Below are 24,526 nucleotides of genomic sequence, written 5' to 3' on the forward strand. Positions count from 1 at the left end.
TGCTTGCCATAGTTGTTAAGTGGATCACTGCAGTTGTTAAATTAGTAACACAGTTGTTAAATGAATCTGGCTTCCCCATTGACCTGGCTTGTCAGAAGGTCACAAATGGTGATCACCTGACCCCGGGATACTGCAACTGTGATAAATATGAGTCAATTGCCAAGTGTCCAAATTTTGATCACATGACCGTGGGGATGCTGCAATGGTCGTGTGAAAAACAGCCATAAGTCACTTTTTTCAGTGCTGTTGTATTTTTGAACAGACACTAAATGACCTGTTGTAAGTTGAGGACTATCTGTAAAGTAATTTCAACTTCAAATTTGTTCACTTGAAATTGAAGGAAAGAATCAGAGGCTAAACTGTAGTAAAAAAATCCCTGCCTCAAAATAGCTAGAAATGATATCTCTGGTGAATTTTTATCCATATCAGTTAAGTCTTTTGAAAGGACTGAAAGAGCTACATCTTTCTGCAGATGCCACAGTGTGGTTGAGTAGATTTCCATGCCTTCTACTCTATAGTTTTCAATCCTTCTTACTTCAGAGAATATCCTCTCAGCCTATGACAGTAATGAAATTTGAACAACATGATTAGTTTTTGACATAACATGGGTAAATTTAATTATATAGCTTTATATGAAACTTGGTTTTGATGCAAGGGTATAATTTGCTTAATAAACTCAGTGTTTCATTTTAAGGGAAGTGAGATTCATTCAGCCCCCAAATTTTCTTTTTTCCCCTACATTAATGGGGTTTTACAGAATTCTGTGGATTCCATTTGTTACATGAATGCAGAGTAACAATCATTCTTATTCACATATATGTTCACATGGCTAATTAACTCCAGTAGTTACAGCAAATTTTATTCAAAAAATGTGAGACAGTATCCATTTTCCCCCTATTTATACAGAACAACATAGCCAGAAATTGTTTCTGTATTCGGTAACCTGTTGAAAGAGTATCTAAAAGGAATTCATAAGGTACCCTGAAAGCAGAGCATGGCAGGGAATGAAATACTAAGCAACAGCACTTACAAATAGCCTTTTTTTGCAATGTCAGAGGTGATATTTTGGTAAATGCTTTGGGAACTTATGGGTTATTGGAAATGTTGGCCAGTTAGTAACAATTAGACAGCCAGCTGTCCAGTCCTGTTCTGAAGAACATTGACGTTGCATTAGAACTGCAGCATATGTACTGTTAATGATGGGGTCACTACAGGTGAAACTCGAAAAATTAGAATATCATGCAAAAGTTCATTTATTTCAGTAATGCAACTTAAAAGGGGAAACTAATATATGAGATAGACTCATTACATGCAAAGCAAGATAGTTCAAGCCATGATTTGTCATAATTGTGATGATTATGGCGTACAGCTCATGAAAACCCCAAATCCACAATCTCAGAAAATTAGAATATTGTGAAAAGGTGCAATATTCTAGGCTCAAAGTGTCCCACTCTAATCAGCTAATTAAGCCATAATACCTGCAAAGGGTTCCCTGAGCCTTTAAATGGTCTCTCAGTCTGGTTCAGTAGGAATCAAAATCATGGGGAAGACTGCTGACCTGACAGTTGTGCAGAAAACCATCATTGACACCCTCCATAAGGAGGGAAAGCCTCAAAAGGTAATTGCAAAAGAAGTTGGATGTTCCCAAAGTGCTGTATCAAAGCACATTAACAGAAAGTTATGTGGAAGGGAAAAGTGTGGAAGAAAAAGGTGCACAAGCAGCAGGGATGACTGCAGCCTGGAGAGGATTGTCAGGAAAAGGCCATTCAAAAGTGTTGGGGACTTTCACAAGGAGTGGACTGAGGCTGGAGTCAGTGCATCAAGAGCCACCACACACAGACGGATCCTGGACATGGGCTTCAAATGTCGTATTCCTCTTGTCAAGCCGCTCTTGAACAACAAACGTCAGAAGCGTCTTACCTGGGCTAAAGAAAAACATACCTGGTCTGTTGCTCAGTGGTCCAAAGTCCTCTTTTCTGATGAGAGCAACTTTTGCATCTCATTTGGAAACCAAGGACCCAGAGTCTGGAGGAAGAATGGAGAGGCACACACTGCAAGATGCTTGAAGTCCAGTGTGAAGTTTCCACAGTCTGTGTTGATTTGGGGAGCCATGTCATCTGCTGGTGTTGGTCCACTGTGCTTCATTAAGTCCAGGGTCAACACAGCCGTCTACCAGGAGATTTTGGAGCACTTCATGCTTCCTTCCGCAGACGAGCTTTATGGGGATGCTGACTTCATTTTCCAGCAGGACTTGGCACCTGCCCACACTGCCAAAAGCACCAAAACCTGGTTCAATGACCGTGGGATTACTGTGCTTGATTGGCCAGCAAACTTGCCTGACCTGAACCCCATAGAGAATCTACGGGGCATTGCCAAGAGAAAGATGAGAGACATGAGACCGAACAATGCAGAAGAGCTGAAGGCCACTATTGAAGCATCCTGGTCTTCCATAACACCTCAGCAGTGCCACAGGCTGATAGCTTCCATGCCACGCCGCGTTGAGGCAGTAATTGCTGCAAAAGGGACCCAAACCAAGTACAGAGTACATATGCATGCTTATACTTTTCAGAGGTCCGATATTGTTCTATGTACACTCCTTGTTTTATTGAGTGCATGTAATATTCTAATTTTCTGAGATTGTGGATTTGGGGTTTTCATGAGCTGTACGCCATAATCATCACAATTATGACAAATCACGGCTTGAACTATCTTGCTTTGCATGTAATGAGTCTATCTCATATATTAGTTTCCCCTTTTAAGTTGCATTACTGAAATAAATGAACTTTTGTACAATATTCTAATTTTTTGAGTTTCACCTGTATATTCAGAGTTCTTTCAAGCCTAGAACTTCTCATTAGAATTGTTAAAAGGTGACAGAGCAAAGGAAATTTGTAGTAGTTTTTAGTTAATGTTTTGGGGTCAATTTTTGTACAATTCAGTACAGTACAAATACAGAATGTAGCATTCAAAAATAATGATTCCATGACCTATTTACCTGCATATATTCTGCAAGTTCAAAGTAAGCTCTTCCAATATGGCATAGCACCCAGCCTGTGTTGTAGTGATGAGAAGGCAAATGACTCAGTATATGAATGGCTTCTTTACAATTGTAAGAACACAAGGCTAAATATCCTTTCCCCATATCACGAAGAAGGGTCATCAAACCTTCTAAGAAAAAAATATAATAAATGCACAGGAGAACAAGGAGCTCAAGAAATACTTGCCTAAAACTGCCTGTATGCTACTGGTGATAGATGTGGCACATACTCTCAAGAAACCTAGATGAAATTCCAACAGTTTCAGTGAACACAGCACAACTGTTTTCTTCCAGTGAATACGGTGCTGAGTAAGACTAAAGAGATCTGATTCAAATCCAAAATTTGAGATATCACTTCATATTACACACAAATATTTATTTATTTGGATTTATATACCGCCCCTCTCCGAAGGGACTCGGGGTGGTGTACAGGGCAATTAAAACACTATAAATAACACATAATGTATAAAAATTAAAATAGAATTAAATTAAATAGCCCTAAAAATAAACACATTCTAAAATTTAAAATTTTTTAAAATTTAAAAATCTAAAATCCCAGTCCCTCAGTCCAGGCCGGCAAGTTCAAATAGCCAAGTCTTCAGGTCACGGCGAAACGAGCGAAGGTCAGGAGCCATCCGGAGCTCAACTGGAAGCTGATTCCAGAGGTCAGGCGCGCCCACAGAGAATGCTTTCCCCCTGGGGGCCGCCAGTCGACATTCCCTGACCGACGGCACCATGAGGAGGCCCTCTCTGTGGGAGCGCACAGGGCGATGGGAAGTTGACGCCGGCAAAAGGTGCTCCCGTAAATAACCCGGACCCATGCCATTTAGGGCTTTATAGGTCATTCTCTGGATTATACCACATACCTGTAAAAATTTGTGATTATTGCCCACTGTTGTTGAATTCTCATTCAGTAAGACAATCTTAAGATTTTGAACATCATGGCAACTTAATTAGAACAAAAAATTTAGAGGCACTGGCACTATTTTAACTTGATTCCAAGAGGGATTTTCTCTTTCTTTCTTTTGAATTATGCACTACCACTGCCTTTTGTGTTGGCACAAGCTCAATGCTCTGAAGGAATTCTCAGAAACATTCTACACACCTGCTGCTGTTTTCTGTAATGTGAATGCCTGGATTTGTGGTGTTACCGAGGTAATCTTTCCTTCTGAAATGATGGATGAATCAAGTTTGGTGATTTCCAAACTGTCATTTATGTTTGGCTGTGTGATCCCTCCCTTACTGGTTTTACATTTTGTCTTTCGGTTTGCAATTTTTGGTGGAAACTTCATTTTTAACTTTTTACTATTCTCCTGTGAAAGAAGAACAAACATTTAAAAGAATTTTACCTGGCTGCCAAACAACAAAGTATACCATTCAAGGACAGAAATTTGCAAAGCAATCATTCAAGGATAGAAATTTAGAGGAACTCTGTTAAGATTTGGATGGGGAAACAGCAACCCTCAGCCCAATTTCACATGTCCTTTCATTTAATTTCATGTGGTATGGTACTGAAATGTGCAGTATATATAATTGCATTAACTCCACTCACTTTGGCTTTCATCTGATTATTTTTTTCCCAAAGCTTCATGATTTTTTATGAAATTAGAACCACAAAACTGGAGGGAATAAAATGGTCCATTTCCCTACCAGAAAAATGCTTTTTAGTTCACCAATGACCTGCCTCCCCACTACTTACTCCCTGACTGTGATGCGCCTGTATCAGATAGTAGACAAAAACTCATATATAATAGGAATTCAAAGGCTTTAGAAAATCTGTTACATTTTAGAAATGGCTTTGAAGTAATACAGTATGTGATTTTATACAACATATATAATGGAATGGGACACCAGAACACACATTACCCACTTTCTATAGCAGTATTAACTAAGCCTAAAGAACAAAAATGCCCATGATATCTTCCAATCCAGTTTTTAATACTATACTCCTGACACTCAATTCCACTCAAGAAAGCTGAACTAGAGCTGTTCTACTGTACACCAGCAATTATCATTTAGTATGCAGTGGTTACACTGAAGTGAGGGAGGTCGATGGCTCAAAAGCAGAGGGGCATAATGGTACTGGAAAAAGTATCTTCAGAATGTTTGCAACTATAGCTTTGCTACACTTCATTGTGGATTTAATAGTTTTTGACATTATTTTTACTGGTGATTTCAATATGAAAGATGCTTTGAAAGGACTGTAGCTCTTAAATATTGTTAATTAAAATATGTCTAAAATGTGCAAATGTAATTTTTTAGAGCACTTCTCTACATGTGAAGTGAAGCATAATCTATAACACTATCATACAAAATGCTTGTAATGGGGTAAAAATAGTGATTTGTTTTACAGCAAAAACAAGGACTACAGGTAGTCTGCATCTTACAAAAGCTCATTTAGTGGCGGTTCAAAGTTACAACAGCACTGAAAAAGTGACTTATGACAGTTTTTCACACAACCATTGCAGTATCCCCATGGTCACATGATCAAAATTCAGATGATTGGCAACTGACTCATATTTATGACAGTTGCGTCCCAGGGTCATGTGATCACCTTTTGCAACCTTTTGACTTGCAGTCAATGGGGAAGCCAGATTCACTTAACAACCATGTTACTAAACTGCAGTGATTCACTTTACAACTGTGGCAAGAAAGGTAGTAAAATGGGGCAAAATTCACTTAACTACTATCTTAGCAACAGAAATTTTGGGCTCATTTGTGGTCATAAGTTCAGGACTACCTGTATTAATTTTGTGACATAGGTTTTCACAGCCTAAGCATACTTCTCAATCTCAGCAACTTTAAGATGTGTGGATTTCAACTCCCATAATTCCTCAGTCAGGGAAGATTGAGGATTGCTGAGATTGAGAATTACTGGCCTAGAGTATGGGTGTCAAACTGCCGGCCTGTGGGCCAGTTGCATCATACAGATGCCACGCCCACCCCAGCTCCGGCAATGCAAAAAAAAAAAAGTCGGACATGTCACATGATGCAGTGAGTTTGACACCCATGGCATAGAGGAGGGCTTTTCAACCAGTGGTACGCGTTCCACCTGTGGTACATTGGCACCTGGCAGGTGGTATGCGACCATCCTAGATAAGTGGTAGTGGGGGAGGGGAATGAGCTGAACTGGTGGCAGCACCGCACAAGCCTGAGCGAGAGACGGCTGGAGCTGCAGGGCTGTCAGGGCTCAGCGGAAGCACCAGGATCAGCGCCGGGCTCCAACTGATTGGCGCTTCTTCACGGCTCAGCAGAAGCACCAGGATCAGTGCCGCTTTCCAGTTGATTGGCACTTCTTCAAGGCTGTCAGGGCTCAGCAGAAGCACCAGGATCAGCGCCGGGCTCCTGCTGAGCCCCGAAGAAGCGCCAATCAGCTGGAGCCCGGTGCTGATCCTGGTGCTTCCGCTGAGCCCAGAAGAAGCGCTGATAAGCTGAAGCTTGGCACTGATCCTGGCGCGTCTGCTGAGCCTAGAAGAAGCGCCAATCAGCTGGAGCCCGGCGCTGATCCTGGTGCTTCCGCTGAGCCCAGAAGAAGCGCTGATCAGCTGGAGCTCAGCACTGATACTGGCGCGTCTGCTGAGCCCAGAAGAAGCACCGATCAGATGGAGCCCTGCCCCAACTCTGCAGAAGGCAGATCCCAATCATCCCCAGCCTGGGTCTTCTTGCTGCACCGTTGCAGACAAAGGGGGCCTCCGGTGAGGAGGAGGTGGAGGAAGAGGATTTAAGCAAGCTTAGCAACCGGAGTGGGGATCTCTCCTCCCGAAACAAACATGCTTTGTGGGTAACCTCCCAGCACAACAGAAGTGACCAAAACCTGCTGCATCCACCCAGCAGAGCAGGGGGGGAATAAAAACCAAACACACACACACACACAGCCAATCCTCAACAGACATGCTAACAACAACAAAAACCTCAGACAGGAGGAAAACCGCGGCCGGGCAGGCAGGCAGGTGTCTTGCTCAGCAGTGGCTTGGGGAGGGGAAGGGGGCAGCTCCCTGTCAATCAGGTTTGTTTTCCTTTCTTTGCCTTCCCCCCCCCCACCTCCCCTGCTTGTAGCTGCCTCTGAGCCCCTCATTTTTGGGAGTTAGCATTGCCAGCATCTCTTTCTCCTGAGCCCCTCGTGCTGGGTAACCCAAGAGTTTTTTTAAAGTTAGGGAATCTTTGGGGGATAGTCAACTAGCACCCCAACACCCCCCGTGCCCCCACTTCAAGTGCAGACGCTGCACACACACCCCCTCCAAAGCCCCTGCAATCACCTATCAGCTTCTTTGAGTCAACCAGGAGAGAAGGGGATAGAACAGTGCAAAGATTAATGTCAGAGAAACAGGCACAAGTTTCCCATTAAAAGTATAGTATGTGGGTGTACAGATAGTCCTCAACCTACAGCCACAATTGAGCCCAAAATTTATGTTGCTAAGTGAGAAATTTGTTAAATGAGTTTTGTTCCATTTTATGACTATTCTTGCTACATTTGTTAAGTGAATCACTGCAGTTGTTAAATTAGTAACACGGTTGTTAAGTGAATCTGGCTTTCCCCATGGACTTCGCTTGTCAGAAGGTCGCACAAGGGGATCATATGTGACCCTGGGACACTGTGACCATCATAAATATGAATCAGTTGCCAAGCATCTGAATGTAAATCACAAGATCCTGGGGATGCTGCAACAGTCATAAGTATGAAAAATGGGCATAAGTCGCTTTTTTCAGTGCCATTGTAACTTCAAATAGTCACTAAGCAAACTGTTATAAGTCAAGGACTACCTGTACTTTATCACTTTTTTCCTTTTTTTTTGGTCATCAAGTTTTTGACACCTTGCTAGGCGACTGGTGGTACTTGGATATTGTTCTGTACCAGCCTGCTACTGGCCCTGCAGAAAAGGCAGGGACAACCCCTTTACAAATGGCAAGAGGCTGGAACTAAGCCTGCCAAATTTATTAACATAAAACAGAGCAAAACAAGACACGAACCATGAAACAGGAGCTATTCAGGCAGTTGCCTTCAGCAAACCAGCCCTCCCACGCATTCCCCTTTTATACAGTTCAGGGCATGGCTTCTCTCTGCCTCCTTCTGAGGTGCCCCATTGCCTTCCTCTGTTTACTCCTGATTGACTGCCTCCTGCGTCGGGCGTCCTTGAACAGGGCCAGCTGTGGGTCATCTTCATCCACGCTGTCAGGCTCACACAGCTGGGTCTGCGTCGTGACCAGGTGGGAGGGGCCTGGCTGAGGGCTCTCATCAGCAAGCTCTCCAACCCCCTCAGCAAGCTCTTCAACACCCCCTCCTCCTCCTCTGAGTCGTCCGACCCAACTGCCGAACCCACAGGCTGACCCTGAATCACTACACTTATTGCCATATCCTAAAAGTGGTACAATGGGTGAAAAGGTTGAAAAGCCCTGGCCTAGAGCATACTTGAAATAAATTCTGCTGAGAAAAGGTTGACACCATTACTATTATTATTATTATTATTAATTTTATTTGTATACCGCCCTTCTCCCGAATATTATGAAGGTGTTAGTCCCGTTTTAATTACATTTGTAATCCCATTAAATATTTATGCTGCTGCTCATTCAGGGTCTGAATTTCCTGAAAAAGATTAATGGATAAGAGCTCAGTGCATCCAAAAATCTTGGTTGTAGAGCTATCACTCTACCTTGGTTGTAGAGCTATCACTGGAGAACAAACGTGAACTTCTTCGAGGCAGTACAATAGGGGGAGCAGCAATAGTTGGGCTCAATACCTGAGGAGTTGTACTGGAAAGAGAAATCAAACTTCTTAACATAATTTATGGTAAGATAAAATAAGATAATCTTTATTGTCATTTTTTTCTGTGAGCACAATGGCACACATCAAAAATGAAATTTAGTTGCCCGCTCTCAAAGTGAAACACACACATGTCACACACCTAAAACATACTATAAACAACATATGTATAGACCCACACCCCTACATATACATAACAATAAAATATTAAATACTGTTCATCTTGAATATATAATGGAAGGAGGAAGCCTGAGAGTTCACAAGGTTAATGCTGTATGGAATGAAACTATGGCTGAATCTGGATGTTCTGCTACGGATACCATGAAGCCTCCTCCCAGAAGGTAACAAGGAAAACAGGTTGTGAAGAGGATGAGTAGTGTCCCAGATAATCTTACAGACCCTGTTCAAACAACGCTTCTGTGCTATGTCCTGGATGGGAGGGAGGGAACTGCCAATGATCTTTTCGGCCATCCTCACCACTCTCTGCACCGCCTTTCTGTCTGAAGCAGTGATGCTTCCAAACCAGACTGTGATGCTGTATGACAGGATGCTCTCAATCGTCCCCCTATAGAAAGTGGTCAGGACAGGGGAAGGAAGATGAGCTTTTCTCATGCGGTGCAGAAAGTGCAGGCGCTGCTGTGCCCGCTTCACCAGTTTCTCACTGTTGAGCAACCAAGCCAGCCTGCTTGTTAGCTGCACACCCAGGAATTTGATGCTGGTAACAATCTCCACAGGTGAATCATTAATGCACAGAGAAGTGTGGCTGTGCCTGCCTTTTATGAAATCGACAATGATCTCTTTGGTTTTTCCAGTATTTAAAACTAGGCTGTTTTCCTTACACCAGTTCACCAACCCCTCAACTTACTTGCGGTAAGTTTCCACATTGTCATCATGAATAAGGCCCACTACTGTTGTATCATCTGCGAACTTCACAATATGGTTGGTGGCAAACCTAGCACAACAGTCATGGGTCAACAGGGTGAACAGCAGCGGACTTAGGACGCAGCCCTGGGGAGAACCTGTGCTCAAGGAAATGGTATTAGACATATTCATTCCAGCTTGCACGTATTGGGGCCTGTTGGTAAGAAAATCAAGAATCCAATTGCACAAAGGGGTGTTTAAGCCTAAAAGGCCCAGTTTGTCTACTAGAAGTGAGTTGCATGCCCAAGATGGCGGACGTGCTTGGCTGAGCTCCGCGGAGAGCTCCAGCTATTTCGGCATCCTTGGAGTTTTTGGAGTCCGAAGGGTCTGCAGAGGTGTTTTTTCCTCTGTGCTGGGGTCTGGTGAGTCGAAAGATCCAGGAAGAGAGATGGTCGGCACCTTCATTGGTGATGCAGTCCTCCGTTTCGAACTGTGAGCTCCAGCGTTTTTTCAGAGGCCCTCTATGGAGGCGGGAGGCGTCGCGGCTTGGAGGGCTCTGAGCAGCTGATCTTTGGAGCCAATAGAGCCGCAGCCTAGAGTGGCCTCTGGAACGCCGGAAACCCGTGAAATTGGCTTTGCTTTGGAGCGGCGGGCAGAGAGTCGAGTGGGAGTGTTATGGATGTTTGTGGCTGTTTGGTGACTATCTGGAGGCTGTTTCGTGCCCGTTTTTGGCGAGGGGGACCTACGGCTGGGCATTGGACTTCTGGCGCTGTATGCTGTTGGTCGGATGGCACAGGTCAGCTCGCGTCGCCCGTGTTCTGTGGCCATTTGGACTTGAGCTACCTGTTTTAGATCCATCTGTTGTTCAGCCTTCCTCGCTTTCCTTGCTTTTGAGAAGATCCTCTGCAATTTTATGCAAGATGGCGGACGTGCTGGGCTGAGCTCTGTGAGCTCCAGCTGCTAGGTGTCCCTTAGAAGCCCCTCAGGGGTGCCTTTGGGCCCTCTGTGTTGGGGTTTAGGGTGGACAGGCAATGAGGCAGGCAATGAGGTAGGCAGCTAGGCTCTTACCATGCTGGTCGACCCGTCTGCTGGCTTGCTGTCTCTGTCCGTTTGCCTTTTGCTCGTCCCTGCTCGCGTTGGCTGTTCCTGGTGATGTCATCTGTAGCGTCTCCGGGCCGTTCTCAGTCCGTTTGCGGCCGTTTGCAGCTGGCGCCAGTGTTTTCTCGTTGCTCTGGGCTGTCTCGGGCCTCTCTCGGCGGCGGCGTCTTCGAGCCGTTTTTGGCAGCGGAGGAGACGTCCGCAGGTCATCTTGGCGGTGGCGGCGATGTTTTCGGGCCGTTTTTGGGCCGCTTTCGGGCCGCTTTTGGTGGCGGCGTCGTCGTCTTCGGGCCTTGCTCGGGCCGCTTCGGTGGTCGGCGGTGGAGGTTTTCGGGCCTTTGGCCCGTTTCGCTGGCGGCGACGACGTTCCTCTGACCCGTTTTTGGACCGATTGGCGGCAGCGGCGTTGCAGCGGGTGGCGTTCTTTTTGGCAGCAGCAGCGGCAGCGGCTCTCGCAGCAGTTCCTGCAACGGTGAGGTCATCCGCTTCCCGGCTCCTCGTTCCCCCCCTTGAAGACCTGGGGCTCCCGTACTTTGGGAGGCCACGGTCTGGACAGCCCCAACTAGTGGACTGGGGGCCTATGGAGTTGCGGCCGGGAACGACGCCCAGAATGGCAGTGCGGCGAAGGAACTGTGGGGGCAACTGGAGTGGCCAGCCGGTACCAGACAGGAATTTACCATCTTGTGGCCTAGCTAGACTTCTTGCCCCGGATATATATCTGCCTGCTTATAAACTCTCTTGCCTGCCTTCTTCTCCCCATAGGACTCAGATGGGCCTGGGTACAAGCCACGGTGGGAGAGTGGCTTGGACTTACACCTGCAATCCCATAGAGGTGGGAGCTCTATGGGGTATGCCCTACCCAGAGTGCATTTTCTGGACCACCCCCGGGAACAGAGTTGCAACCCGTCGTGAGAGGATGGGGGGTGGCCTGTTTCTGGGGTTCACCCAGCTGAGTGGCAGTGAAGCTGGGTGATGGTCCAGATCCTCACTTACCCTCTGACTTGATAATCCTTATTACATTATTATCTCCTGCAGTTATGCAACTAAATCTTCAGGCTTGGTTCATTCGTCTAGAAACAGCACGCCTCTTCCAATTTCTGGCCTCCTCCAGTGATACTGAAATTTGATCCACTCCTGTATCTTTCTCATCTGTCTGTATTATTCCTTCAGCATCTTGTAGATTCTCTCTGTATCGTTGAGACTCTCTCTCACCTTTTTTCTTTGTAGATTCCAAAAATGGTATGGGGGCTGCTTTTAAAACATTACTGTAGAAATCGCGTGCCTGAATCACCGTAGTAAAACAATGCCTCGTACCTTCATAGGTCACCACCATACCCACTGGTATCTGCCATCTAAACTTGATATCACGTCGTCTCAATTCTTGTGTCAATAAAGCAAATTCCTTCCTTTTTCTTAAAATTCTTGAAGGGATCTCTTTTAAAATCAGAACTTTTTGCTCAGCAATTACAAAATCAATATTGTAGGAGGCCTGGATAACTTCATTTCTAATCATTCTCTTTGTAAAATAAACCACCACATCTCTGGGTAATTTCCTTTGTCTTGCAATCCAAGAATTAACACGAAAAATTTTGTCTATATCTTCCATAATTGCATCTGCTGGTCGCCCCAACACACCTTCCAAAGCCTCAGAAACTATTTTCTTCAAATTTTCCTTAGGATTTTCTTTTAGGCCTCTAATCCTTAAAGCAAACTCCATCTGATAATACTGTGTCGAGATCAAATCATAATCAATTTTCTCTACCACATTTTCAGTTTCTGTCATTTTTGCTTCCAGTCTAATATCATTTTGACTGAGATCTTCCACTCTTTCATCCAAATTCTCAATACATATAGCCATGCCTTGCAATGCAGATAAAATGTCTGCTCTCAGTTCTGTTAATTTCTCTGTAATCTTTTCATCCATAACCTTAGCTAGTTTTTCTGTTAGCTTCTCCTCCAACTTTTTGTCCATTATCTCAGCAAATTGTTGCATTTGCTTTTCCATAGTCTCTTGCAGCACATTCTGCAAATCTTTTACTGTAAGAGCTGATGCAGATACGGATGCAGGGGAAAATAAAGTTTTCAACGAAGACTGCTGCACCAGAGCAGGAACTTTAGAAGATATAGCCACCATTTTCACCCACTATTGTTAGCTACACACTTCCACTTACGAGCTCAGCAAAGTCCATTGAGTTAAAGATCAAAACACCATCTTCACCAAAATCTCCTGCATCGCTCTGCCTGCGTCCTCGTTCTCAAAAGTTCTTCCTTGCTAGCAGGGATGGTTGCGAACGCCCTGTTCTGCTCCAAAAAACCCGGAGCAGAGGCGCCTTGCAGTCCGGAGCATGCCCAGGCTTCAGGGGGGCTCAATCCTTCAGCCGCCAAAACTTTAAGTTCTGGCGGCCCCGGAGAGCTCTACCCCTACCTGGGCGCTCACCCCCTCCTCTTCTCCCGAGGAGGGGGCTTCCAAGCCACGAAGGGCCCGATTATTGGGACCCTGAGAGATGGCTGGGCAGGGGCAGGGGCCTCCAGTATAAATTTAATAAGAGGCCCCTGGTTAAATTTTTAGTAAAAATTTTTGTGGGGTTAGGGAGGGGGGTGGGAGTGGGTTGTGGTTGTTCGGCTAAGGGTGGTGGTCCAGCAACCGTTGCTCAGGCCAGGTCCGGGACTGATCGCATGGGGAGAGAGCGGGGTGTGGTTGCCTCCGGGGCTCGGGAGCGGGTCGTGGGACTACCGATTCCCACTACGTTGGGGAATGGCAGCAGGTGTATGAACAGAGGGCCGCATCAATACCGGGAGGGTCATCTCCGCTACTTACAAGCGGTGAGGCGCTCCGACCCTCTGTTTCTTCCCCGAGGTCCCGGGAGCGAGGATGTGCAGCCTCCTGAGCTCCGGCTGGTGTACCTGAATGCCAGGTCCGTTGTTAATAAGGCTCCCCTTGTCCAGGATCTGGTTGAGGGTGAGCATGCAGACCTGGCTTGCATCACGGAGACTTGGTTTGGCCCAGAGGGTGGTGTTCCTTTGATTGATCTTTGCCCACCAGGTTTCCGGGTGCTACACCGGCCTCGGGCTCATGGTAGGGGCGGGGGAGTGGCGGTAGTTATCAGGGAGACCTTATGTCCGCGGGAGACCACCGTTCCCCAGATAGTCGAGTGTGAGTTTCTCTTTTTGAGATGTGGTCCTGGGGCGCAGTTGGGCTTGCCGCTGGTGTACCTTTCGCCTAGTCGCGCAGCGGCAGCCCTGCCTGAGCTACTCGATGTCCTCTCGGGGTTGGTGATTGAGTTCCCCAAACTTATAGTTTTGGGTGACTTCAATCTACCATCCCTAGGAGGATCATCTCAGTTAGCTCGGGAGTTCATGGCTTCCATGACGGCCATGGACCTGACGCAAGTAATTCTTGGACCGACTCATGAGGGAGGCCACACCCTTGACTTGGTTTTCTTATCTGGATGGTGGTTTGATGATCTTGGTGGGGGCTCTCCAACTGTTATGCCCCTGTCATGGACCGATCATGACCTCCTGCGGCTGGTCTTCCGTTTTGCCACCCCCCGCAGTGGGTGTACGGAGCCAACTAGATGGTACCGCCCCAGACGCTTAATGGATCCTGATAGGTTCCAGGCAGCGCTGGGGTCCCCACCTGCCTCCGCTGCTCACAACTCGGCGGATGCCTTAGTGGAAGCCTGGGAAAGGGCAGCCACGGAGGCACTTGACCGAGTTGTACCCTTGCGGCCCCTGACCCGGTGCAGATCCCAGCGAGCTCCATGGTTCTCCGCGGAGCTCCGGGAGATGAAACGTCGGAGACGGGGCCTAGAGAGCCGTTGGAGGTCCAGCCGATCCGAATCCGACCGGTTGCGACTAAGAACCCATATTAGGTCTTATCTCGCAGCGATGAGGGCGGCGAGGTCTAATTACTTCTCCGCCCTCATCGCGTCCGCAGATAATCGCCCGGCCGCCCTGTTTAGGGTGACCCGCTCCCTCCTTAATCAGGAGGTGAGGGAGGAACCCTTGCAGGGTCGTGCCGAGGAATTTAGTCAACATCTGTTGGATAAAATCGCTCGGATTCGGACCGGTCTGGACTCCAACTGGGCAGAGTCTGACGATCAGGACACGGGCGGTCTTGTCGATGTTATCTTGGAGGAGTTTGATTCTGTGACCCCTGAGGAAGTGGACAGGATTATGGGGAGGTTGAGCTCCACCACATGTTTATTGGACCCGTGCCCTTCCTGGCTGGTTTATGCAGCTCGGGAGGGGACACGAGACTGGTTCCAGGCGGTTATATCTGCTTCCTTGAGTGAGGGTAATTTCCCCGCCGTCTTGAAGGAGGCGGTGGTGAGACCTCTCCTCAAGAAGCCTGCCTTGGACCCAGCTGTGTTAAATAACTTTCATCTGGTCTCCAACCTTCGCTTTCTTGCGAAGGTTGTTGAGAGCGTGTTGGCGCATCAGTTCCCTCTGGTCCTGGATGAAGCGGATTATCTAGACCCATGCCAATCGGGTTTCAGGCTCGGGTACAGCACGGAGACAGCATTGGTCGTGCTGGTGAATGATCTCTGGCGGGCCCGGGACAGGGGATATTCCTCTGTCCTAGTCCTATTAGACCTCTCGGCGGCTTTCGATACCATCGACCATGGTATCCTGCTGCGGCGTCTCAGGGGATTGGGAGTGGGAGGCACAGTTCTTCGGTGGTTCTCCTCCTATCTCCAGGGACGTTCGCAGTCGGTGTTGGCAGGAGGGCAGAGGTCGACCCCAAGGTCTCTCGTTTGTGGAGTTCCTCAGGGGTCGGTCCTCTCGCCTCTCCTGTTCAACATCTACATGAAACCGCTGGGTGATATCATTCGTGGTTTTGGAGTTGGGTACCATCAGTACGCTGATGATACCCAGCTTTTCATTTCGACCCCAAACCACCCCAGTGATGCCCTCGACGTGATGTCCCGTTGCCTGGAGGCGGTTCGGGTCTGGATGGGGAGGAACAGACTTCAGCTCAACCCTGACAAGACTGAGTGGCTGTGCATTCCGGCATCCTGGGATATTCAGAATATTCCACCTCTCTCTATGGGGGGTGAGTTTTTATCCCCCGTAGATAGGGCTCGCAACTTGGGAGTCCTCCTAGATTCGCGGCTCACTCTGGAAGATCATATAGTAGCTGTGACTAGGGGGGCTTTTGCCCAGGTTCGCCTGGTGCGCCAGTTGCGGCCCTATCTAGACCGGGATGCCCTGTGTACGGTTACTCTGGTACAGCTGGTACAGAATGCAGCCGTGAGAGTTGTCTTGGGAGTCTCCCGGTACTCCCATGTTACACCTTTGCTTCGTGAGCTGCATTGGTTACCAGTTGTCTTCCAGGTGAGATTCAAGGTTTTGGTAATGGTTTTTAAGGCCCTACATGGCATGGGTCCGGAGTACCTCGGGGACCACCTGCTGCCGGCGTAAACTTCCCTCCGCCCTGTGCGTTCCCACAGAGAGGGCCTCCTCAGGGTGCCTCTGGTCAGAGAATGTCGGCTGGTGGCCCCCAGGGGGAGGGCCTTCTCTGTGGGCGCTCCGGCTTTATGGAATCAGCTACCGGTCGAGCTCCGGATGGCACCTGACCTTCGCTCCTTCCGACGCGGTCTGAAGACCCATCTATTTGAACAAGCCGGCCTGGCCTGATTGTTCTAAACCAGCCCTCTTCTCGCACCCCTAATCAAAGGAAGAGTCTGGAAAGCGTCCAAGATCAAAAGGCTTCTGCCAAGTTTTAATTACACTGTTACAAAAATACAAGAGCTTGACTTCTCAAAGAAAAAGTTGCTTTCAGCAACTAGCCCCTCCCCAAACACTTCTTTTATAGAGAGCTCAGGGCGTGGTCTCCCTGTGCCTCCTCCCGAGGAGTCCCATAGCCTTCCTTTGTTTGTCCCTGCTCGTCTGCCTCCTGCGTCGGGCGTCCTTGAACAGGGCCAGCTGTGGGTCATCATCCTCCGCACTCTCGGGCTCACACAGCTGAGAAGAGGTTCCCGGCTGAGGACTCTGCAAAGTCTCCAAATCATCATCAGCCGGTTCGTTTCCCTCCTCCCCCACATCTGAGTCCTCCGATACATCGGACCCGGCTGTCGGGCCCACAGGCTGGCCCTGAGTCACAACACTGATGGGGATATGTTGGGGTTTTAATGGAGATTTTTATATTGTTATCGATTGTTTTAGCTGGGCTACTATTTAATTCTTTTTAATTTTTGTATCCTGTATTTTTTATATGTGCCCTGTTCACCGCCCTGAGTCCTTCGGGAGAAGGGCGGTATACAAATATAATAATAAAAAAAAATGGAACTTTTGTTATCTTCAGGTTGTTACGCCTGGTAATCGCTGCTCAAATTCCTCTTTTCCCCCCACGAACCCACTGGACTTAGAAGGTCCTGGAGTTGAGCCGCTGTGAGAGGGTGGCTCAGCTATACCATCAATTATACCAACTTATACCATCTGCTACCTCCCTAGAGGTGGGAGATCTAGGGAGGTATGCCTTATCCGGGTTGGTATCCTGTCCGCTCCCGGATAGGTTTGGGCCCTCTGTGAGAGGGAGGTGCCCGATCTGTTTCAGAAGTTACCTGGAAGGTACCCAGCTCAAGTGGCAGGGAGATGGTGGACTGGACATTATTGACTTTCTTTTTTACATCCTCCTGAGTGACTATGGGACTGCCTGGCTGGACCTACCCGGACAATGGTTTATTAGCCTTATTCAAGCACAGATTTATTTGCGCTCAGGGGTGCCCCCCCTTCCTGGGCGCGACCCGCCTTTATTTCTACCTTTCCTCTTGATGACGGGCCCAATTATTGGGACCCTGAGAGATGGTTGGGCAAGGACAGGAGCCTCTGTCATAAATTTAATAAGAGGCCCCTGGTGCGCTTTTTAGCTAATTTTTTTGTGGAGTTAGGAAGGGGGGAGGGTTCACAGGTTTGGTTGGAAACTGGGTGGGGTTCCACCAACCGTTACTCAGACCAGGCCCGGGATTGATCGTGCTGTGACGAGGCTTGGGTTGGGTGCCTCTGGGGCCCCGGAGCGGGGTGTGGGTTTGCCTATTCCCACGGCGGTAGGGAATGGCAGCAGGTGTGCGAACAGAGGGCCGCATCTATATTTGCCAATGCGTCCCTGCTGTCTCCAAGCAGTGATGCGCTCCGACCCTCTGGTTTCGGCCTGTGGTTCCGTGAGCGAGGATGAGCAGCCACCTGAGCTCAGGCTCGTGTATTTCAATGCCAGGTCCGTAGTTAATAAGGCTCCTCTTATACGTGATTTGATCGAGGAGGAGCATGCGGACCTGGCTTGCATTATGGAGACCTGGTTGGGCCCAGAGGGCGGTGTCCCTGTGGTTAATCTTTGTCCATCGGGTTTCCAGGTGCTGCACCAGCCTCGGGCTCAGGGTAGGGGCGGAGGAGTGGCGGTAGTTGTGAGGGAGACCTTATTTCCGCGGGAGGCCACCGTTGTCCAAATAGTCGGGTGTGAGTCCCTCCTCCTGAGATGTGGCCCTAGAGCTCAGTTGGGCTTGCTGCTGGTGTACATTTCGCCTAGTTGCGCAGCAGCAGCCCTGCCTGAGCTTCTCGACATCCTCTCAGGGTTGGTGATTGAGCTCCCCAAACTTATAGTTTTGGGTGACTTCAATCTACCATCCCTAGGGGGATCATCGGAGTTAGCTCGGGAGTTCATGGCTTCCATGACGGCCATGGACCTGATGCAAGTTATTCAGGGTCCAACTCATGGGGGGGTCACATGCTCGATTTGGTTTTTCTATCTGGACGGTGGTTAGATGATCTTGGTGGGGGTTCTCCAATTGTTACGCCCCTGTCATGGACCGATCATCATCTCCTGCGGTTGGTCTTCCGTTTTGCCACTCCCCATCGTGGGGTTGTTGAACCAACGAGATGGTTCCGCCCTAGGCGCTTAATGGACCCTGAGCGGTTCCAGGCGGCGCTTGGGTCCCCACCTGCCTCCTTTGCTCACAGCTCGGCCGATGCCCTAGTGGAAGCCTGGGAAAAGGGAGCCACGGAGGCACTCGACCGAGTTTTGCCCATTCGGCCCTTGACCCGGTGCAGATCCCAATGGGCTCCATGGTTTTCTATGGAGCTCCGGGAGATGAAGCGTCGGAGACGGGGCCTAGAGAGCTGTTGGAGATCCAGCCGATCTGAATCCAACCGGTTGCAACTAAGGTCTTTTACGAGATCTTATCTCGCGGCGATGAGGACGGCAAGGTCTAACCACTTTGCCATCCTCATCGCGTCCGCAGATAATCGCCCGGCCGCCCTGTTTAGGGTGACCTGCTCCCTCCTTAATCAGGAGGTGAGGGAGGAGCCCTTGCAGGGTCATGCCGAGGAGTTTAGTCAACATCTGTCGGACAAATGCGCTTGGATTCGGACCGGTTTGGACTCCAACTGGGCAGAGTCTGACGATGAGGACGAGGGCAGTCTTGTCGATGTTATCTGGGAGGAGTTCAATCCTGTGACTCCTGAAGATGTGGACAGGATCATGGGGAAACTGAGCTCCACCACGTGTTTATTGGACCTATGCCCCTCCTGGCTGGTTTATGCAGCCTGGGATGGGACACGAGGCTGGCTCCAGGCAGTGATAACTGCTTCCTTGAGTGAAGGAGGCGGTGGTGAGACCCCTCCTCAAGAAGCCTGCTCTGGACCCAGCTGTATTAAATAACTTTCGTCTGGTGTCCAACCTTCGCTTTCTCGCGAAGGTTGTTGAGAGCGTGGTGGCGCATCAGCTCCCTTTGTTCTTGGAGGAAGCTGATTATCTGGACCCGTACCAATCGGGTTTCAGGCCCGGGTACTGCACGGAGATGGCATTGGTCGTGCTGGTGAATGATCTCTGGCGGGCTCGGGACAGGGGTTGTTCCTCTGTCCTAGTCCTGTTAGACCGCTCAGCGGCTTTTGATACCATCGACCATGGTATCTTGCTGCGGCGTCTCAGGGGGTTGGGAGTGGGAGGCACAGTCCTTCAGTGGTTCTCCTCCTACCATCTGGGACATTCACAGTCAGTGTTGGCAGGGCGACAGAGGTCGACCTTGAGGCCTCTCGTTTGTGGAGTTCCTCAGGGATCGGTCCTCTCGCCCCTCCTGTTCAACATCTATATGAAGTCTCTGGTTGAGATCATTCGTGGTTTTGGAGTTGGGTATCATCAGTATGCTGATGATACCCAGCTTTTCATTTCAACCCCAAACCACCCCAGTGATGCCCTCGACGTGATGTCCCGTTGCCTGGAGGAGGTCCGGGTCTGGATGGGGAGGAACAGGCTTCAGCTCAACCCTGACAAGACTGAGTGGCTGTACGTGTCGGCATCTCGGGAAATTCAGATCATTCCATCTCTTACTATGGGGGGTGAGTTATTACCCCCCGTAGATAGGGCTCGCAACTTGGGGGTCCTCCTAGATTCACAGCTCTCCTTAGAAGATCATATAGGAGCTGTGACTAGGGGGGCCTTCGCCCAGGTTCACCTGGTGCGCCAGTTGCGGCCCTATCTGGACCTGGATGCCTTGCGTACAGTCACTCATGCGCTCGTGACCTCTCGTTTGGACTACTGCAATGCTCTCTACATGGGGCTGCCCTTGAGGACCACTCGGAGGCTTCAACTGGTTCAGAATGCAGCCGCGTGAGTGGCGTTGGGGGTCTCCCGATACTCCCATGTTACACCTCTGCTCTTCGAGCTTCATTGGCTTCCAGTTGCCCTCCGGGTGAGATTCAAGGTGCTGGTAATGACCTATAAAGCCCTACATGGCATGGGTCCGGATTACCTACGGCAGCACCTGCTGCTGGCGTCAACTTCCCTCCGTCCAGTGCGCTCCCACAGAGAGGGCCTCCTCAGGGTGCCTCCGATCAGAGAATGTCGATTGGTGGCCCCCAGGGGGAGAGTGTTCTCTGTGGGCACGCCAGACCTGTGGAACCGCTTGCCGGTTGAGCTCCGGACAGCCCCTGACCTTCGCTCCTTCCGACGCGATCTAAAAACCTATTTATTTGAACAAGCCGGCCTGGTCTGATGGGTTTCGGGTTTGGGTTTGGGTTTTAACACAGCTTTTAATTACTGTATTATATCGGGCATAATTATTTAATCTTTTTTAACTTTTCTATTTTCTATTTTGATATTTATTGCCCTGTATACCACCCTGAGTCCTTCGGGAGAAGGGCGGTATAAAATTTTTAATAAATATAATATAAAATAAATATAATATAAATAGATGCTAGGGAATGATTGTGTTAAACACCGAACTGAAGTCTACAAACAACAAACTCACATGAGTATTTCTTTCCTCTAAGTGCTTCAAGCTCAGATGGAGAACGGAAGAGATAGCATCCTCCGTAGAGCGATTTGGTTGGTAGGCAAACTAAAGCAGGTCAAATGCTGGTGGGAGGCTAGATAAAATAAAGTCCTTTATCAGCTTCTCAAAGCATTTCATAATGGTGGATGTCAGTGTAACCGGACGGTAATCATTGAGGCCTATAATTGTGGACTTTTTTGGCACTGGCAAGATGATTGCCGTCTTAAAACACGATGGGACCACTGCCTGCTGCAATGAGAGATTGAAAATATCTGTGAGAACACAAGCCAGCTCATCTGCACAATCTCTAAGGAGACGTCCAAGGATGTTATCTGGGCCTGCTGCTTTCCGAATGTTAACTTTCTTCAGTGTTTTCCAGACAGAGGTGACATCAAAGCTTAGCACTTGCTCGTCAGGATGAGGCACAGCTTTCCTAGCAGGAGTGCTATTTGATGTCTCAAATCTACCAAAAATGCATTCAGTTTGTTTAGGAAGTCTGTGTTGTCCTTGCATCTCGGTGGATTCACCTTGTAATCCATAATGGCCTGGATTCCTTTCCACATTCGCCTGGTATTTGTAGGGTCTTGAAAAAAGTTCTGAACTTTCTGGCAATGGGCTTGCTTTGCATCTTTTATGGAACTTTTCAGATTTGCTCTGGCTGTTCTAAGTGCCAGCATGTCGCCAGATTTAAAAGCCACATTCTGTGCTTTCAGCATCTTGCAGACCTCAAGTCATCCACGGTGTTAGGGTTTCAACTGTTTCTCAACCAGAAACATGACAACAGCAAAAGCAGTCTAGGAAGGAAAACATACATCTGGAAACAGGAAGGAAAATTATACACCAGCCCAGGAAAACATTGCATACCTTGTCTGTGGGCCTGAACTTTGGGTCTGGGCAACAAGGATTGGTGTTACTTCCCAGCTATTACCACTTTGTGAGAAGACCGTCTTTGTTACAGCTTGATTTATTCTGGTTTATTCTATGCAAAAATAAAGGATAATGTTAATTGTGCATTATATTTGTAGCAATTGCCGATTGTGATTTATACTCATGACTTTTATTGGCAGGAATGGGGGACAACCTGCTAAATATATTTATTTTGTTAATTCACTATGTTACCTAGTGAGAAGAAAGTTAAGTATAAAATGGCAAGTATTTTATGGCATAGATAATGCCATAAAATAACCCATTGGTTTTGGCAAACATCACACTGTTAGACATGTTACTTTCTTCTAATAGGCCCCATAAGTTGGCACAGCAGTGACAGAATTGAATTCTGCAGTGCACTCACAAGAACAGGGCAAGCAGGCACCATCCTGCATATTGTCAGTTTCACTAAGAATCCTTAGGGAATAACTGTATGATGGATTACAAACTTCCAAACAAAATAATCTGTTTTCACTTAATCTATTTTATTAGAAAAAGTGTTACAGGTAGTTCTCGACTTACAACAGTTTGTTTAGTGACTGTTCAAAGTTACAACAGACTGAAAAAATGACTTATGGCCATTTTTCACACTTATGACCATTGCAGTATCCCCATGGTCATGTGATTTACATTTGGATGCTTGACAAGTGGTCCATATTTATGACAGTTGAAGTGTCCCAGGGTCACATGATCACCTTCTGACAAGCAAAGTCAATGGGGAAACCAGATTCACTTAACAACCATGTTGCTAACTTAACTACAGCGATTCACTTAACAACTGTGGCAAGAAAGGTTGTAAAATGGGGCAAAATTCACTTAACAAATGTCTTGCTTAGCAACAGAAATGTTGGGCTCAATTGTGGTTGTATGTTGAGGACTACCTGTACTTGCTGACTGTCTTAAACTTATAGAAGCCATCTTTACAGCTGTAAAACCACAGTGATGCTGATTTCAGCTGTTATTAACTTCACCAGTTTATACGTATAAGGTAGAAGGACCCATTTTATGAAGCAGGGACAATGAATAAGGACTAGATGAAAGAGCTTCGGTTTTCACATTGATTCTACCGTGCAGTAAGTGGTTTTCTCTACCAGGTTTTGAATACTTGCTCTGAATTTCATTCCTTTTATGAGCTAGCATTTAAAAAAAGCAGTGTAAAGAGAAAAGTTTGCAAAGGTTCTACCATTTCTAAAGATAAGCATCTTAATGTAATTTAAAAATAAAATTCCAGTTTCTACATCTTGGAAAAATGGTACATTAAAAATATTTGCAGATTATCTATATAAGGTGTCTGCATCTGTTTTCCTCTTTGCTATTATATTTTACTGGGAAAGCAATGGAGGGGAAATACACAGAAACTAAATATTGTGAAGTGGCTTTGACATGTTTTTCTTGCAAGGAACAATTAGCCATAATTTTATATTTCCTTGAGTTTTATCTCATATGCACATTCTTCAGTGCAAGATACCTTCTTGGAAGTGGCTCCTGGTGGTGGCACATCAATTATAGAAGAAGAGTTTGTGCAGTTTTGTAAATAAGATCCATCTCCAGGGCTAGGGGTTTCTAATGGCAACATTCCAAAGCTGAGGAAACATACAAGAGCATTTCAAAATATATATGTTCCTAAAGAAAGAGGAGGCAGGAAAAGAGGGCATTTTTGAAAATAAGGGTAATTTGCAGGCCTAAGGCTAATATTTACACTGTGCAGAAACTTTCTTTAAAAAACAAACAAACTTCAAGTTATATAATGTATGCAAGTTTAAAAATGTAACAGATACTATGTTCAATTATTTATTTATTATTTATTTATAAACATTTATTGGCTGCCCATCTTACCATAGGGTAACTGTGGGCGGCTTACAGTAACATAAAAAGTTAAAATCAAACATTAAAACCAAAAACACGGGGAGGGTGGGGCAGAGTGGGGGGGGAGGTGGGATCTGTTATTACTCAGTCAACCACCTCCATTGTGCTCATCCTCCACTGGAGACCCAAGCCAACTGGCAAAGCCAGGTCTTTAGGCACTTACAAAAAGATAGGAGGGTTGGGGCCAACCTCACATCAAGGGGCAAGATGTTCCAGAGGGCAGGAGCAACAGCAGAGAAAGTCGTCCTCCTGGACCCCGCCATCCAAAATAATCTGTCAACCTCCAGCTGAAAAGCCCAACCAAAGCAAAACACCAGAGCCATTGCGTTCTCTAATGTATACTTGATTGAGCAGATACAAACACACAGGGTCAAAGCTAGCTCTGAGGAAATGGCGGGAAGCAGTTAATTAAAAGAATGGAACTTTCCCTCCCCTCTCTGACAGGTTTGGGTCACATTGTCCAATACATCGTTCAGTAATTATTATGAGAAGAAACTTTAGTTCACCAAAAGCAACTCTTTAACAGCTCTGGCTCTCACACTGATAAGAACACCTGTGGATTCAAAATTCTCCCCTCTCCCTCCCACACTGTTGGCAAGTTAGAAGCATTTAGTGGTCCTAAAGACTGTAGGGTTCATAGCTTGACATAATCAGGCTGACGGGACCCGGAGCATGCCTTCTCTGCCAGCATGAGTGGTATGGGCCAATCCC

At 47.3% G+C, this 24,526-nt stretch overlaps 1 protein-coding gene across 1 annotated transcript in view; it reads right to left on the reverse strand.

Annotated features, from left to right (window-relative positions):
- LOC310648263 (cell division cycle protein 27 homolog) overlaps positions 1 to 4,329 on the reverse strand; it is a gene marked incomplete at both ends in the record, with an annotated part of 44,562 nt that extends 40,233 nt beyond the window's left edge. Inside the window, 3 exons of the mRNA XM_083376014.1 lie at positions 404 to 556; positions 2,996 to 3,168; positions 4,143 to 4,329. Coding sequence (XP_083232140.1) covers positions 404 to 556; positions 2,996 to 3,168; positions 4,143 to 4,329 — 513 coding nt within the window. The remainder of the gene's footprint in view (positions 1 to 403; positions 557 to 2,995; positions 3,169 to 4,142) is intronic.
- Positions 4,330 to 24,526: the final 20,197 nt, after the last annotated feature.

The sequence above is a fragment of the Vipera ursinii genome (assembly GCF_947247035.1).
Source record: "Vipera ursinii genome assembly, chromosome: W".
In the NCBI taxonomy this organism is placed as follows: domain Eukaryota; kingdom Metazoa; phylum Chordata; class Lepidosauria; order Squamata; family Viperidae; genus Vipera; species Vipera ursinii.